Source organism: Anser anser (assembly GCF_964211835.1).
Source record: "Anser anser genome assembly, chromosome: 13".
Classification (NCBI taxonomy): Eukaryota; Metazoa; Chordata; class Aves; order Anseriformes; family Anatidae; genus Anser; species Anser anser.
The window spans coordinates 8,600,331-8,616,183 of record NC_139734.1 but is presented as its reverse complement, the minus strand read 5'-3'; the positions used below and the strand labels follow the sequence as shown (position 1 = coordinate 8,616,183).

At 64.9% G+C, this 15,853-nt stretch overlaps 1 protein-coding gene across 2 annotated transcripts in view; it reads right to left on the bottom strand.

Moving 5' to 3' along the window:
- Positions 1-11,922, bottom strand: part of BCORL1 (BCL6 corepressor like 1) — a 30,940-nt gene extending 19,018 nt beyond the window's left edge. Inside the window, exons 1-2 of one of the 2 annotated variants that reach the window (XM_083797245.1) lie at positions 10,558-11,922; positions 1,584-1,722 (exon numbers count right to left, since the gene is read on the bottom strand). In XM_083797245.1, coding sequence (XP_083653371.1) covers positions 1,584-1,669 — 86 coding nt within the window. In that variant the 5' untranslated portion in view covers positions 1,670-1,722; positions 10,558-11,922. Of the gene's footprint in view, positions 1-1,583; positions 1,723-9,133; positions 9,373-10,557 lie in introns of those variants that run through there. The other variant, XM_083797244.1, reaches the window with a different exon arrangement.
- Positions 11,923-15,853: the final 3,931 nt, after the last annotated feature.

Here is a 15,853-nt window from a genome sequence, read left to right as displayed (position 1 = left end):
CAAACGGAGGCAAGCTCTCCGAGCGAGTCCCACCCTCGGACTCCTGCGTCCCCAGCGCTCAGCACCGGGACCCCACGCTGTGGGACACCAGCACCCGCGTGGGCCGGGGCAGGCACACGGGGCCGGGTGCCCCCTCCCCGGGCTGTGCCCCAGCCCGCCGCCCAGCGCAGCCCCGTGCCCTCGGCTCCCCGGGGCGGGCGGGCCACAGAAGGCTTAGGAGGATCGTTGTTAACCGGGGCTCGGATCGGGTTTCCGCAGCGCGGCGCCGATGACAGCTGAGCGCTGGCGGGCCGAGAGCCGCCCGACGCCAGCCGCGGCGCGGAGCCGGCGGCGCCGTGCTCCGGGGCCCCGCTCCGGGCCGGGGCCGGGGCCGGGGCCGAGGCCGGGGCCCTGCTTCGGGGCCGAGGCGGCTCCACCCCGGCGGGCGGCGAGCGAGGCGCCAGGGGGCGCCCGAGCACGGCCGGCGGCGGGCGGCCCGCGGAGCTGGACAGCGGGCGGCCGCCCCGCCCGGCTCGGCACGGCCCGGCCCGGCCCGGCCCGCGAGGCCTCGGCGCCCCGCAGCCCCGGCACGGGCCCGGCCCCGGTCGGCGCTCGCTACCTGCAGGGGCGGCCGGGAGCAGCCCCCGCCGCCGGGCTCGGGCCCTGTGGGCTGCCCCGAGCAGCCCCGCGAGGCCGGGTGAGACGCAGCTCGGCCGCCCTCCGCGCCTCGCCAACGGCCGGGGCCGGGCGTTCCGTTACGGGCGGCCGGGTTCGCCCGCCTTGCCCTGATGCTCTGAGCTCCCCCAGTGTTTGTTGCGAACTAGGAGCGGCCCCGAGTGGTTTAGGAGAGGCAGAGGGCAACGCCATCCGCCAGCTCTTATCTGAGGGCCGCACGGCGGGGCTGAGGGCTGCAGATGATCTCTGTCTGCGCTTCTGCCCTAGACGAGAGGCTGAACTCTTCCCTATCCCGCTGTTACGACTGGCTCTTGGAGGGCTTGCTGCCAAAAGCCTCTGCTGCGGAAGCCAGGGAAGACAGGCACGCGCTGCCCGTGAGCCTGTAAAACCTTCCAGGCTCTGGCAAATGTTCTGGACGCACGTAGCCTCAAGGAAGCCACCAACCGATCAGTTTTGAGAACAAGACCCCAAGGCTGTGGCAATAAAAAGGCAATGGGAAGACATGGGACAGGTTAGGAGCTAGCCTTGATCGATTCTGCCTTCGGGCCACTAATCCTCCCTAATCTCCTATTTGGTTGGTGGCATGTCACAACTCTCCCATCTAATCGTTAGGTCTGCACTAACCCTCCTGGGTCACTGAAAGCTCTTAGTAGCTTGGCTCACAGTGGGTCAAGCTCTTTGCTTTCCCTTGCGGTTAAGAGCACAAGTCTGATGAAGCCGACAGCGTGCGCAAGCAGCGCAGCCCTGCGACCCAACGGCGCAGCCGGACGCAGCCCATGGGTCCTCTGCAGAGAGCGGAGCCCTCACCCCTCAGCCCGATTCCCTACTAAAAGTGGCCGAGAGCACCAGCCCCCCCCGTAGCCCCTCTCCCAGACCCCTCGCTCACTTCCTCCACCTCCTTCCCCCACCAAGCCACCCACGCACCTCACCTCTCCTCGTTGAGGCCACACATGCGAATCCGCTCTGTGCTGGTCCAGTTGTGCACCCCGCTATAGAGAGGTGCTGTAGAGATCATGACAACTGCTCGTCACCGACCAGGGCCTGCTGGGGCTCGAGGGGCCACTCTGCCTACAGAGAGCAAAAAAAAAGAAAAAGCGTAGAACAGAGAATTGGTAACTCTTGCCAGGACAACCACTCAACCACGCTTATCCCAGTTTCATCACCAGGCAGGGTGGGTGTAACGTCCGAGACGCTTCATGGCTGGAAGGCGGCTACAAGAAATAAGCAGTGCCTCAGGACAGGATCCACAGTCCGCTCATCCTCTTATCAAAGATCTTTATTGCCAAAATGCCTCAGGCTACCTCACGAGTTTCACACAGGTGAAACCTCACGCACATGCATATCCTTTGCAAGATTCCCCCGGTTTTCTTCCCACAGGACAGAGAGCCTCGAGACAGACCTTCGCCCAAGATGATGGCCTGTTCAAACACGGACATCCCCAAGGCTTCGTATTACTTTGATAAACCAGCATGGGCCAGGTTCAACGCGGAAAAACTCAAACGAGGAAGCAGCTGAGGAACCCGAGAGGGGGGGCAGAGGCTTGCCAGCAGTGCCATCAGACGTGCCGTTAAGCGAATACCTCCACACCCCAGCACAACAGCACCTTCTGTTGGGAAGGTGCTGGTATTCAGTGGAGGTACGGGTGGAAAACACGAGGAAACACAGAGACTTGTGAGCATCCGCGATGCACCGTCGGCTGGGTGGAGCTTTTGAGGGAGAATATCACAGCCAATCGTGCAGCGCTGGGTGTTCAAGCATTAAGGCAGCTTTGCTGCTGAAGTCGTATCAGGGAAAAGGCAAGGAAGGAGGAGAGGATCTACAGCACTAAGCAGGTCGAACCGAGCAGGACTGACTGCAAGCGTCAGAGATGCCGCCAAAGGGGTTCCCGATTCACATTAACAGTAAACACGCGAAGGGAAAGCAGGCAAAGAGGCAGAGGGGCGTTCTTGGTGCAGCGGGTGAGAGTGGGAAGAGGCTAAAAGGGACACGTGATCCCAAATCTCTGTCAGTTGTCTTTTCCCTGACAAAATCCTGGCGACACAAGCTGTGAACAGGACAAGAAGTGGCTTGCACGATCCCTTTATGCTGAAACTAGCTGCAGAGGGACCTTCAGGCCGAACTGACTGCGCCCTCTGAACGCAGCTGCTGCCAGGTGTCCTCGCCTAAGCCCAAGTATGCCAGTAGGGATCCTCCAAAAATGGAAAAGAAAGGCCAGGCGCACAGGAGAAACGGGGGCAAGGCAGTTTGCTGGCTAAAAAAGAAGCGACAGACACATCTGCACATACGAGTCTACGAGTGAACAAAACGGTGGAAATCGGGAGCCACAAGAAGAGGGGGAAATCTAGTAAGAGCCACGCTGTAAGAAGGAAGAAATACTATATAATGGAAAGGGGAGCTGGGCCAATTCTAAGCCAGACAGCAGGGTCATACCCAAAGAGAATGAGAGGTGGCTTGGAGCAGGAAGGGGAGGAGTCTTTCGATGCTTGGAGAGAAATGCAACATAAAGGAAATAGGGGAACAAACAATCTGCGGGGATTTCACCATCTTAGGCTAAACTGAAAGAAGGGGAGGAGAAAGTTTCTGCCCCTGAGCACAGCGACAGGACAGATGTTTCGGGAGAAATCAAAAGGGACCTTCTGTGCGAGTGGGGAAGGGGACGCGCAGGGCTGTGCGGCGCAGGACAGAAGTTTGGAGGCAAGCTGAAGCATCAAAACAAGCACGGCACAGGCATGGCCCGAGAATAGGTCTGGCGAGGGAAGCGGTAACAAGGCGGTGCAGGGGGCTGGGAGAAATGACACGGCTTGAGTACTCGAGTAAGAACCGGCCAACAGAGGAGGCGGGATGGCCACTAGAAGAGAGCCAGGGGGGCACAGCAACAGAGATAGACGCTGTTTCACGAATTCTTGGTCTCTACCCTCTACGGATGATGTGGGACACGTGCCAAAGACAGACATTCCACAGGGAATGAAAAGGGAACAGAAAAAAAAAAAAAAAGATGAAAAAACAAGATTTCGAGTATGAGAAGGAATAAAACACGGGGAAAACAACAGGCACATTCTCAAACACAAACTGGAAGGAACGGCAAAAGAAGAGCATCCTTCAGAGCACCGACTAGGAAGTTTGTTTGAGAAACGCAGGGAAGAGCAGGCTCCCTGTGCAACGCCAAGCCAGAAAGAGCAGCTGCAGGGTGCCTGGATCGAAGGAGACTTTTAGTTGAGTCAACACAAGCAAACCCTCTTCTACACTGGTTCAGCTTGAAACGACTTTAAACGGATGTAATTAAACCAGTAGGAACCCCTTGGAGAACACAACTAGGGCATGGTTTCTCATACGTGTCTTCGAGTAGCAGAAACCACCGAAGCCCTTCTCTCCCTTCACCCCTTCAACCATGCCACTGAAACCATGGGGTGCCCCGGTAAACTTGACCAGGTTGCTGATCTGTGTTTAAAAACAGATATATATATTTTTTTTTTTCCCCTGGCTGGCTGGGTTTAAACCCATACTAGCTCCTAGATCAGGTTCACCAAGAGGGAGAGGGGGTGCAGCCTGGCACAGAATCTGTTTAATCCAGAACCTCTGCCAAAAGAAGTGTATATGAAACCACAGTCTTATTTTGATTTAGCTAAATAGGTGCCCAGCCAATTCTAATTAACTCCAAAGAAAATGAGTTTAGAATGAAATAAGACCATCAACATCACATTTTGCATGGAGAGAGGCTCATCGTGTGATATTAAAGTTCGTTCACCTCTCAAAGCAAAACGTGCTCTAAGAATTGCCAGCAAGAAAGGTGCTGAACACGTTTGTCTTCGACAGCAAGCACTCAGAGAGATTTTCAATGAAACGAACACTAATGAATTAACTTCATTAAAAGCATTGTAATTTTTTTTTTTGTTCATTACGACAAAACCCCTTGTTGCTCTGCAAATGGACAGGACGCTACTATGCAAACCAGTCTCTGCCAGGCTCCAGAAGCAGCAAAGCATTAGATGTCTTTTTTGTAGTAAAACCGTGCTTTTGCTCAAGTTAACTGCACACGAAGTCCCCTTGAATTAAGTCAGGACTTAACCCAAGGCTGGAATACAGCCATACAGTCTATGGAAACAAGTTTCCTGAGATGAAGTTCTTTGGGAACAGATCCTTTCTCGTAATTACCTATAGAGAAATCCTCCTCGCCCTAACATCCCAGCAGCGCCGAGGCAACGCTAGTTGTCGAGGATGGCAGGACAGGCTGCTTTTAACTTTACCCAGCAGCTCCCCAGCAGCCGCAGAGAATTAAGCCCATGTCATCTCCATGCTGGGCACTGTTAAAAATCACGCCTGCTCCTCACCCTCAGGGATCCTAACGTGAGTTGCCAGGCTTCCTAACTACGTTTTTGACTGCGATGCTGCCCCTCGCGCTTGCATCTCCCACCCTGGCATTAACGCGGCAGAGGTGTGTGAGTAGTCGCGAAGGAAAACGGATTTGCAAACGGGAAGCCGCCCCTCTGCAAATAACAGCGATTCCTCAGCCAGCCCAGCTCCCTGATGGGACGCGGTGCTCAGCCTCTCCAGCGCTCGCGCTGGCAGACACCTAGGCCAACTTCCCCAGGCTGCCACGAGCCACAGGTAACAAGGGCTTTGTTTTCTTCCCGACAAACTCCACGCTGAGTTAGTTTGCTGCTGTCAGCGTGCACCCTAACGGGTGTCACATCTACGCTGTCAGCTGGTGCAGCCCTGCTTTCCGTACTTCTGGGACCAAGCCAGCCAGAGCCGTGATTCTGAACACACTCTGCCCCGGTGCCTTGGGTGGACCCAGGCAGGTACAGAGCGGCGTTTTTTCCCCATTCTTCGCAGGGACGGCTTGCGCCAGCCGCTTTTTCACGCTGCAAACGCATTCAGCTTTAGGACCGTGCTGTCTTTACTCCCCCAACAGGCTTTTTATATATTTTACCGCTCTATACATTTCCAAGTATTGAAATGGCTCGGATTTTAAGATGCTTACCTTTCCTCTCCTCCACCCTAGCACCAGCAGCTGAGCTACATGCTGACCCGTCACTGCTGTCTCCACTGTGCCCTGCCTAGGCCAGGTAGGAGCTGACAGGCACCAAAACAGCAGCGGCCAGCCTCCTCAAACCTCCCAGCTGACGGCACAAGGCTTCCCTCTGCTCGGGCTCTGGGCAGGTATGACGGTGCTGTGCAGCGCCCTCAAGCAACGCGGCGATGCGCAGCGTGGGACTACAGGTGACAGCAAGCTCCCCCAGAGCGAACGGCAGCTCCGCCTGCCCACGCCGCTCTCAGAGCACCACGAAGCAAACCTCGCAAGGCCAAGGGCAAGCTCTGGAGATCCCACTTTGGGTCACTTTGAGCAGACAAAGAGATGCACCCAGCTGGGGGCCGAGCTCTTGACGGGCAGGGCACAACGCTGCCCGTCGGCTCTGCTTCCCTGCGGCATAACTGGGACAGCGGCTCAGAGAAAGGGAAGGGAAGGGAGACCTTCCCGTCTGAGCGTACTGAAAAAGTCCGGCGCATCCCTCGGCAGCAGGAGATCGGGAGGACGCAGTCGCTGGGATTTCCAAGGTGCTGTACAGCGCGGCTGGCCAGGGGGCACTGTGGGAGGCCGGCAGGGATGCACTTTGACCCTGGAAACACACCCACGGGAGACACCTTTGTAACACTCCTTCCCAGAGAGGAGCAAAACCCAGAATGCCACTTTTTCCCCCGCAACGAAATCGTAAAATGATGTCAGCTGCAGGAAAGCCGAGCGGGACTTGCCGTTGGGCATTCGCCGCCTGCAACCCGCTTACTTCGACGTGAGCAAAACCAGCGGAATCAGGAGGAACGTGCCCCTGCTGCCCCTCGGTGGGGCACAGATGGGTCAGGAGGAAATGATCTGCATCAACAGGGACAGTCTCATTTGCTCACGATAGTTTGCTCACTTTGGCAATCTTCGTTGCCATTAGTAACACAGGCAAGAAAATATATTTGTTGTTTTTTTTTATGTGTGATTGTCAGGCGTCCATTTGAGGGACACAAGTCCAGAGCAAGTGCCAGCCGGGGCGCTGCCTGAAATGCAGCAGCAGAGATTCAGCCCCAAACGGTGTTTCAGAAAACCCCTTTAAAGAGAACTGCATACAAAAAATAAATAAGTAAATCATGATGGTCCTCTCCCAGGACCCACACAGGGTATCATATGCAGCAAAATTAAAAAAAAAAAAAAAAGACAGTGCTTTACTGTGCATTTCTCACGGAGAGGTCAGAAATTGTGGCCAAACTGGCAAGCAGCAATTATTAGGAGAACAAAACCCAGCAGGGACAGGTCTGTCTGTCTCCGCTTTGCTGGAAGCAGGCGTGAGGCGCTGGGTCCGGCCCCGGCCCCGGCAGCAGCCCTGCGCTGGGTCTGGTCTCCCCGGGGGCCGCACAGCCCCGGACCGCTGCGGTGCTGAGCCAGGCTTTGCCTGCACGCATTTGCTTAAGCTGATTTAAAGACACAGTAACACCGTAAGCAATTATAAATACTCAGCGTGATGAATTGGGGGGGAAAAAATAGAAAGAAAAAGAAAATCCATCCCTGTGTAAAATAAAAAAAAAGTTTGGTGCACATCGAGTGCTCTGTTAATGGCACGTCCCGGCTGCTGGACAACTTCTGTCACCAGAGCCTGACTCGCTTGAGGCACTTGGGCTGTCCCAGAAAAGCCCATCCTAGTGGATTTTAAAGGGATGGGGGGAAAAATAAATACCACTACACACGGCTATCCGTAAAACGTTTTTGAGACCGCACCTGGAAAGGCCCACGGCGTAGAAGACGCCACGGCCGGAGCGCAGCCTCCCAGCCGCAGCACCAGAGCCCAGAGGTGCCCGTGGCGGTTTCCTCCCGAAGGCCAAACCACGCCAGGGCCCGGAAACCTTCCCAGAAAGGAGCCTTTGGGGGCAGGCGGACAAGCGGGCAGCACGCTGCCGGTAGTGCCGCGCAGGCACCGGGAGCGGCCGAGCTGCAGCGAAGCGCGGTGCGGGGCGGCGCGGGGCAGGCTGCGGGGTGCGGGAGCCCTCGCCTCGCTCGCGTCCCCCCCAGCTCGGGCAGCACCCAGCGGGAACAATGGTTCCCGAGAGCGGATGCCGAGGGAGAGGAGCGACTCGCCCCGTCCCGCGCTCGGAGCCCGGCAGACCTCCCGGCGACGCTTTCCCGAACGGGTTTCGCCCGCGGTCAGACGAGGACACGGGATCGGCTCGCCGACCGACCTGCCGGGTACCGACACGCCGCCGGAGGAGTTGGGCTTTTCCTCTCCGGCGAGGCCGGCGGCAGGAAGCGCCTCCTCCCGGTGCCGGTGCCGGTCCCGGTGCCGCCGCTGCGGGCCCGCTCACCTTGGGCACGGGGAGCGGGGCGGGGGCCCGGCCCCTCCCGCCCCGCGATGCGCTCGGCCGGCCGCGGAGCCGCGGCGGCAGCGCCGAGCCCGCCCCGGAGCTGCGGGGCCCCAGCGGCGGCCTCAGCCCCGCCACGGCCGGGCGGGGACGGAGTCCGGGGCTCGGACCCCCCCCGCCCCCGTCCCCGTCCCCGCGGCCGCCGCAGCCCCGCGGTGAGGCCGGGCCCCGGCAGCCGCGGCGAGGGGCGGGCGGCGGGGGAGCCGGGGGCGGGGGGGGGGGGGGGGGGGCTCCACCCGGGCACCCCGCGGCCCCGCCGCGGCCCAGGCCCCGCCGCCCCCGGGCCCGTCCCCGGTTCAACAGTTGGCCCCGGGGCCGCTCGCCGCGGCCCCGGGCAGGGCCGTGGGGCGCCGCAGCGGGGCAGCCCCGAATATGGAGCCGGCGGCCGCCGCGCTGCCCCCGGGGAGGGCTCTTCCGCCAGCGCGGCCGGGCCGGGACGGGGACTCGCCGCCAGGCGCCGGCGGCCCCCGGTAGCGGCGGCGGGGACGGCCGCGGGGCCACGCCGCGAAACTCCGCGAGCGCCCGGCGCCGCCGTCCCGCCGCCGCCGCCGCCGCCCCGGGTGCGCTGCGCCCCGCCGCGCCCCGCCCCGCCCCGCCCGGCCCCGCCGCCGTCCGCCGCGCCCCGGGACCCCCCGCGCCGCCCCGGTAGCGGCAGGTGCCGCCGGTCCCGGTGCCGGTGCCGGCGCCGCCGCGCGAGGCTGGGCAGCGGCACGCGGCGCCGTCGCGGGGCAGGGAGCGGAGCGCAGAGCGCGGCGGCCCCGGCGCTGTCACCGCCCGCGGCCCCCGCCCGCCGCCGCCGTCCCGCCGCAGGACGCCGCCGCCCCCCCACCCCCCCCCCCACCCCGCCGCCGCCGCCGCCCGCTCCGAGGTGTCCCGGGACCGGTTTCCATGGAGACCCCGGCCGGCGGGGCGCGGGGTCGGGACGCCCGCCCCGTCCGCCTCGCGCCCCCCCCTCCCCGGCACCCCCCCGCCGGTCCCCGCCGCCCCCGGTCCCGGCGGTGGGTGCGGGGCGAACGGGCCCGGGGTGCCCGGGCGGAGCGGGGCCGGGCGTCCGGAGCGGGGCGGCGGGGGGGCGGGCACGCACCTGTTTCCCGAGCCGGGCTGGGCGGCGGGGGCGGCGGGCCGAGGCGGGCCCCGTGCCCGAGGCGGCGGGTCGGACCCCGGCGCGGCGAGCGGCGGTTCGGCGGCGGCGGAGACACTGGCAGCGGCAGCCGGAGTGTGAGGGCGAGAGCGAGCCGCCGCCGCGGGAGCTGACGGGAGCCGTAGTCCGCCCGCCGCGCCCGGCCGCCCGCCGCGCCGCCCCGCGGACTACAACTCCCGGCGTGCCCCGCGGCCAGCCCTGCCCGCGCGGGGGGGGGGGCGCTGTGCGGAGCCAGCCGAGTCCGGAGAGGGAACGGGCGGCGGGGAGGGGAGGGGGGGGGGGGGAAGGCAGGGGGAGGGAGGGGGCTCCGCGCCCGGCACAGCCCGGGGGAGGGGGCGCGGGGAGGGGAGGGGACGGCGGGGCAGGGGAGGGGAGGGGAGGCCGCTCCCCGGGCGGGGAGGGGCCGCGCTGCTCCGCTCCGCGCCCCACGGGCGGACGGCAGCGGCGGCGCGGCGCGGGGGGAGCCCCGCGCACACGCACACGGGCACACACACACGCACCGCGCACACACACGGCCGGGGCACCGCCACCCGCACCCGGGGCGGGAGCCGCGCTCCGCACCCGGAGGGGGAGGGCGGCGAGGAGGCGGCGGCGGCGGCGGCGGCGGGGGGCGGGCGCTCCACGCCCGGAGCGGGCTGCGCTGGACGGGCAGCGCCGAGCCTCCGCCGGCACCGAGCGCGGCGCCCCCGCCGCCACTCCCGGGCCGACGGCAGCGCGGCCCCGCGGGGCACCGGCCGAGGGGGGTCCCCCCCGGCACGGCGCTCGGAGCCCCCCCAGCCCCCCCCCCCCCCCCCCGAGTCCCCGTCTCGGTCCCGCTGCCGGTCCCGGTGCCGGTGCCCGCCCCAGGCCGTGCCGTGCAGCGGGGCCGTCCCCGCGCCACGCGGGGCACCGGGCGCCGCGGCGGGGCCGCGAGTTTCTCCCCGGGCCCGGGCAGTGCCCGCCGCGCCCCCCCGCCCCCGGCCCCCGGCCTGCTCCGGCCTCGCCGCGGCGCCGGGCCCGCCCCGCAGCGCCCCGGCTGACAGCCTGCCCCGGCCCGGGGCCGCCCCCCCGGTCCTCCCCCCCCCCCCCACCACCCGCCCGGGCCGCGGCCTCCGAGCGGCCCCGACCCGGGCCCCAGCAGCCGCGGCCCCGCAGCGCCCGGCCCCACGCGTGGCAGCCCCGGCGCCGCCGCCTCCTTTGTGCGGCCGCTCCCGAGGCCGGCTGCGGGCTGCAGCCCCCTCCTCGTTCCGGGAAGGGCACGGAAAGCGAAGGCGCCCAGCGCCCGAAGCACCGGCGGCGGGACGGGAGGGCGGCACGGGGCTCCCCCGCCGCTCCCGGTGCCTCTGCCCTCACCGCCGCCTTCCCCCCCCCCCCAGCTCCTCTCCTACCTTTCGCCTCCAGCCCGGTGCGAAACGCGGGCGGGAGAGGACGGTGAGAGGCAGGTTTGGGAGGCCGGAGCGTCCGGGAGCCCGCTGCTGCAACAGCCGCACCGCCGAGTTTACCCGGAGCAGCCTTATTTGCATCGCGGCGCAATTAAAAACACACGGTTTGAATAATAGCCCCGTCCTGCAGCTGGCCTCGCAGGGGATGCGCGGCGCCTGCCAGGGGGGCTCTGCGCCCCACGGTCACGTCCCCGAGCAGAGCCCTGCTCCTGCCCGGTTTAGTTCGAACCGCGTTAACGTCGTAACGTCTCCGAGACAGGATGATTTACACCCGGGGGCTCCAAAAGGTGTCGCTGAAAAATCCTGCAGCTTTTACGCTGGTACTCCAGGAAAACAGGAAATTCTGGGGAACAAGGAGCGTCCCCCACCAGGTGAGACCCGAGGTCTCCCCACAACCCCCACGGGCAGCACCTACGGCTCCTCGGCTCCCCCTGACCCCACCGGCGAGACCCCCTGCACCGCAAGCCTCCTCCCGGAGCCCACCCGGTGCTCGTGGCTGCGGGTTTTCTGCTCCTGGCACCGCGCCGTGCCCAGCCGCACGCCCCACGGGACACGGGGCCCGTCGCTGGGCTTGTCCTGCCTTGGGCATCCCTGCCCCAGGGCCTGGCCCCGAGACGGAGCCGTGGCCGAGCAAGTGGCCCCGAGGCCGGCGAGGGCTTTGGCCTGAGGGAGCTGGTTGCCGCGGGGTCTGGTGGCCTCTCTCTGGGTTTCCTGGGGCTTTTCCTGCAGCTTCAAAGCGAGCCTGCGTGCCGCTCCGTCCTCACCGGGCAGCCGGCTCGGCGAGGTTTTATTGGTGTAGTAACAGCAATAAAAGGTGTCAGCTCTCACTACAGACTTCATCTGCCCGCTTTTCCGCGGGCCATCCTGACTACAACCGCAAACACTTGTGCAGCGTGTTTGAAGGTGCAGCTAAAATATGAGAACTTCTCCCGCTGGACCAGCGGCCGCCTGCCCCCCTCCTCGCACCTCGGGGACGGAGGAGCGGGGCAGGAGGCTGCCGTCCCTCCCCGCAGGCTCAGAGGTCTGCATTTTGGCCCCAGCCACAGCAGTGGTTATTTGGCGCTGGGAAGAGGGGTTCGCAGCTGGGGGCTTTGGGTTGCTTTGCCTCGGACCTCGCGTGGGTGCCGCAGGGAGTGCAGACACAGCCCCTTCCTCACCATGCACCCCACCAGGCTCGCTCTTGGGAAAAGTGAGGCATCGGCTATGGTGAGAGGCAAGGCAGGCTGGGCTGTAGCAGGAGGTGTGCAGTCCGTACGCTGCCCACGCTGCCCTCCTTCGCTCGGCCGCCAGCAGCCCCCTGGCCCAGGAGAAGTCTTTAGCTTCTCCTAAACCACGAGGACACCACGGAGCGGTGAGGATTTGGGACGACAGGCACAGGGAAGGGAGGAGATCCGAGCCTGACCCTGCTCCTCAGCAGCTCCGGGGCTGCCACGCTGGAGCCTTGGGTCCTTTATTTTCTGTCCTTCAGCTCCGCAATCCCCAGGTCTGGCTTCAAGAGGCGCTGAGCGCTCCTAATTGTAGTCGCAGACAAAGAGAGCCGGCCTTTGAAGGCGGCACATGCTGCGTCTGACAGCACGTGCCTGCAGACGCTGACAGCGCTGACAGCAGCCCTGGGGACGCGGGAGCTGCAGGCCGGGGTGGCCGCCAGCGCCCGGCTGCAGGACGTGGCCCCAGGCCGAGGGGGGGCAGCTCCCCAGCCCCAGCTCAGCACCCCTGAGGATGGGGGGCGATCGCAGCCCCACTCGGTGAGCTCTGCGTCAGCTGCCTTTGGAAGGAAGCTGTGCTCGTAGCGCCGGCTGTGGCGTGGATCCTGTGCAGCAGCACACGGCGGGGACCTTCGCTCGCCCCGTTCCTTGCGTTAAAGCCTTCGTCCGCGGCGGACCCTCAGCCCCACGGGAGGTGTTAGTGCTGCAGCTCTGTTGTGGCTGGTCCCTGGCTCACAGCAAGGTGCGCTGGTGTCACACAGCTGTCCCGGGGCTCTCATCCCCCATCCCTGCTAGCAGCGTGCCCCAGAGCAGCTCTGTGGGTGGGGAAACCTGTGAGGTGCAGGTGGCAGCGGGGGCGCGCTCGTCAGGGGGGCACGGGGACTTTCCCCCTATCCCCACAGGTGCCTGGGGACGGGTGGGTACCCGTCACCTCGGGAAGACCCAGAAAGTGCCCCTACAGCATGACCCGAGTGACGAGGTCCCCCCCTACCCCGAGCAGGGCTGACAAGGCTGGTGGGAGACGGCGTCCCACCTCCCCCCCGCCAAGGGAGGGGAAGCGCTTCGCCACCCCAACCGGGAACAGCCCCGCTGCGGGTGCGAGGGTCCCAGCTACAGCATCCCGGCAGCAATCTCTGGCTCAGGTTGTGCCGTGCTGGATACGGCATCTCCATGGAAACCCTCCCGCTCAGGCTGTGCGGGCTCGGGAGATGCCATCTCCACGGAAACGCGGCGGCTGTGCAGGCCGGGATGCGCGGCCGGGCACCGCGAGGGCTGCGGGTGCCCCCCGTGCCCCCCGCTCCCAGAGGCAGCCCCGGGAGGAGGGGGCCCGCAGCTCACCCCTGCCCTCGGCACCGGGGGAGGAGGCGGGGAGGAATGCGGGGGAGCTCTGCTGCGCCGTGCCGGAGATCCCCGATCCAAAGTAAGGGAGCAGCGCGGGACCCTCTGACGGCCACGGGGGCCCTGCCACGGCCAGGGGCACCCCGGGCACACTCAGGCGCTCCCGCGGCATGCAAAGCCGGGGGGCCTTCACCGGGGGCTGAAATTTCACCCTCAGAAATAGCCCGGATGAAATACTTTACAGGTTATTTATAGCCTATGCTAGAAAACATAAAAAAAAAATAAAATATAAAAAGGAAGGAAGAAAAGAAAACAACCACGAAACCCCTTTATTTGCTCATTTTTAATCTGCCTTTTCATTTCAGTCGGCTCCCGCTGGTCTCAAGGGCCGGCTGGAGCCCGAGCACGGCATGGCCGAAGCATCGGCATCATCTCTCTCCCCCCGGGGTGCCCGCAGGGTCCCCGCCCCGGGGCAGCTTGGAGGCGCCCCAGCGGAGCCGCGTCCCCGTCCCATCACCGGGCGCTCCCTGCCGGAGCCAGGAGCGGTTCGGCCGCCTTCACCCAGGCTCCCCGCTCCGTAAACCTGGCTTTGACGTAGCCCTGAAAGTAGGCCAGTAAGAGCAAACTGCAGCCGCTCGCAGCCCTCTCGAGGGACGCCGTGCCTGCGCGGCGGGAGGGAGGAGTGCGCATTAACAGCGCCGCTGCTCTCCGCGGGCTCCTGTGCCGGCGGAGATGGCCGGCGGAGGCCGGTGTTTTTCTCTCCTCCTGGTTGCCTTCAGACTCGCCCCAGCCGAGCCCCGGCGTGGCGATGCGCGGCGGCAGGGCATGAGCGTGCTGCAGGAAGGGGATTAGAGCGGGGAGTGTCCGGCCCCGTCTCCTCCCTGCTGCCGTGGCAGCTGCCAGTGGGCATCCCCGCCATCCCCCTTTCCTGCAGCATTTTGCAGATCCTGATTTATTTTTTAATTAAAAACCAAGCGCTGACATCCCCGCGCCCTGCAATTTTATTTCTGCGGGGACACCGGGGGACACAACCTGCTCTCGGCGGGGGAGCGTGGCAGCACCAGGAGCGGGCGAGCCCAAAGCGCTGGCAGGAGATGCGGCTGCATCTGGGTCCCTCCTGTAACTCATCCCAAGCAGCTTACACCGACGCTTTATGGATTTATTTTGGAAGCATTTCCGGATCCTTGAAGCCCCAGTTCGAGCCCAGTCCGCCCCAGCACTGCCCTTCTTTGCAGGACCAGGCACCCCCAGCTCTGCAGCTTGAAGCCGCCCCTCTCGATGCCGTCCGAGCATTGGCCGTGCTCGCACCGCAGGACCCGTCAGACAAAACCCAGCACGAAGCTGCCTTCAGACCGAGGGGCCGTATGCCAGCAGGTCCTAGTCGCTGCTTCAGGCGGTCACAGCTCGCGACAGCCTTAAGGCCGCTGCTCTCTATGGGGACACGAGCCCGTTTCGGGTGCGCTGACCTCGATCCTCTCCAGGATCAGCACCCCAGGAGGTCCTGTCCTCCTGCCTCGCAGCGGCCTGAGCCCCATCGCGTTGCTGCTGCTGTGGGGCAGCCGGGGAGCTCCAGCAGTGCCACGGGGACCTGGCTGGCCCCAGGAAGCCACCCCACCAGGGCTGCCAGAGAGCCTGGAGCTGGCCGCAGGCACGTGGAGGAGCAGCGCGCAGCCCGTGCCGGGCACTGCCTTCCCCTGGCTTCAGGGCGCTCCAGGTTTTACTAAAACAAACAAGAACTGCCCCCCGCCCCCCGCCCTGTGGCCCCCCGGTGACGTCCCCAGAGGCCGGGGGGCGAAGGTTTCCCACAGCGTTTCGGGCAGCCGGAGCAGAAGGAAGCTGGGGTTTGAGCTGGGGCCACCAGCCCAGCGAGGGGCTCGTCAGTGCCGTGGCACGGAAACGATCGCTGCTTCCTTTCTTTTTTTTTTTTTTTCAGCCGTGTCGACTAAAGCAACGCAACCATGCCCCCATCCGCGGCCAGCGTTATCCAGCAGCCCCGGGGCACCGCGCAGAGCCAGCGATGCACCAGCTGGAGCCCAGCAAGGACACGGCCCGGGCAGAGGGCAGCGCCCGGCCCCTTGTGCTGGGCACAGCGGGCTCCCCGACTCCCACACCGGCTCGGAGCAGAAGCAGCCACCCCCGCAGGGTGCGGGCGCAGAGCGGAAGAGCCTGGCGTATTTACGGGTCGGGGAAGCCAGCGAGTCGCGGGGCCGGCTGCTGTCAGCCTGCATGTGCCCGTGCCCCAGCCGCGGGGGACGAGGGACAGGCCCCTGCACAACGCGGCTGCAGGGCAGAACGGCGGTGGCACGGCTCTGCCCCAAGGGACACACCGGGACCCAGCCTGGCTGCGGTGCCAAGGTGGGAGGAGGCGTCCCCAGCGCAAGGGACGTGTTTCCTGGGAACAGAAGCAGCTCCTCAAGTCCCTCCTTCGCTTAGGATCAGGAGTTTCTCCAGCTGGCACGAACGCAGCACACGTGGGAAGAGGGAGGAGAGGCCGGGAGGGCTCTGAGCCCGCTCCCGTTTCACTATGCCTCTCCGGCACAGCCCTCGGCCGCAGCCCCACATCCCTGGTGCTCAGGAGGGGAACACCCCGAGCACCCTGCCACCGCCTTCTGGAAAGGGCCTGGCTTCAGCTGGGGGGCCGGACTCCGCAGCAGGAAGATGGCCGGGTGGCTGCGCTGGGGCAGAGCCCGCTACCAGCC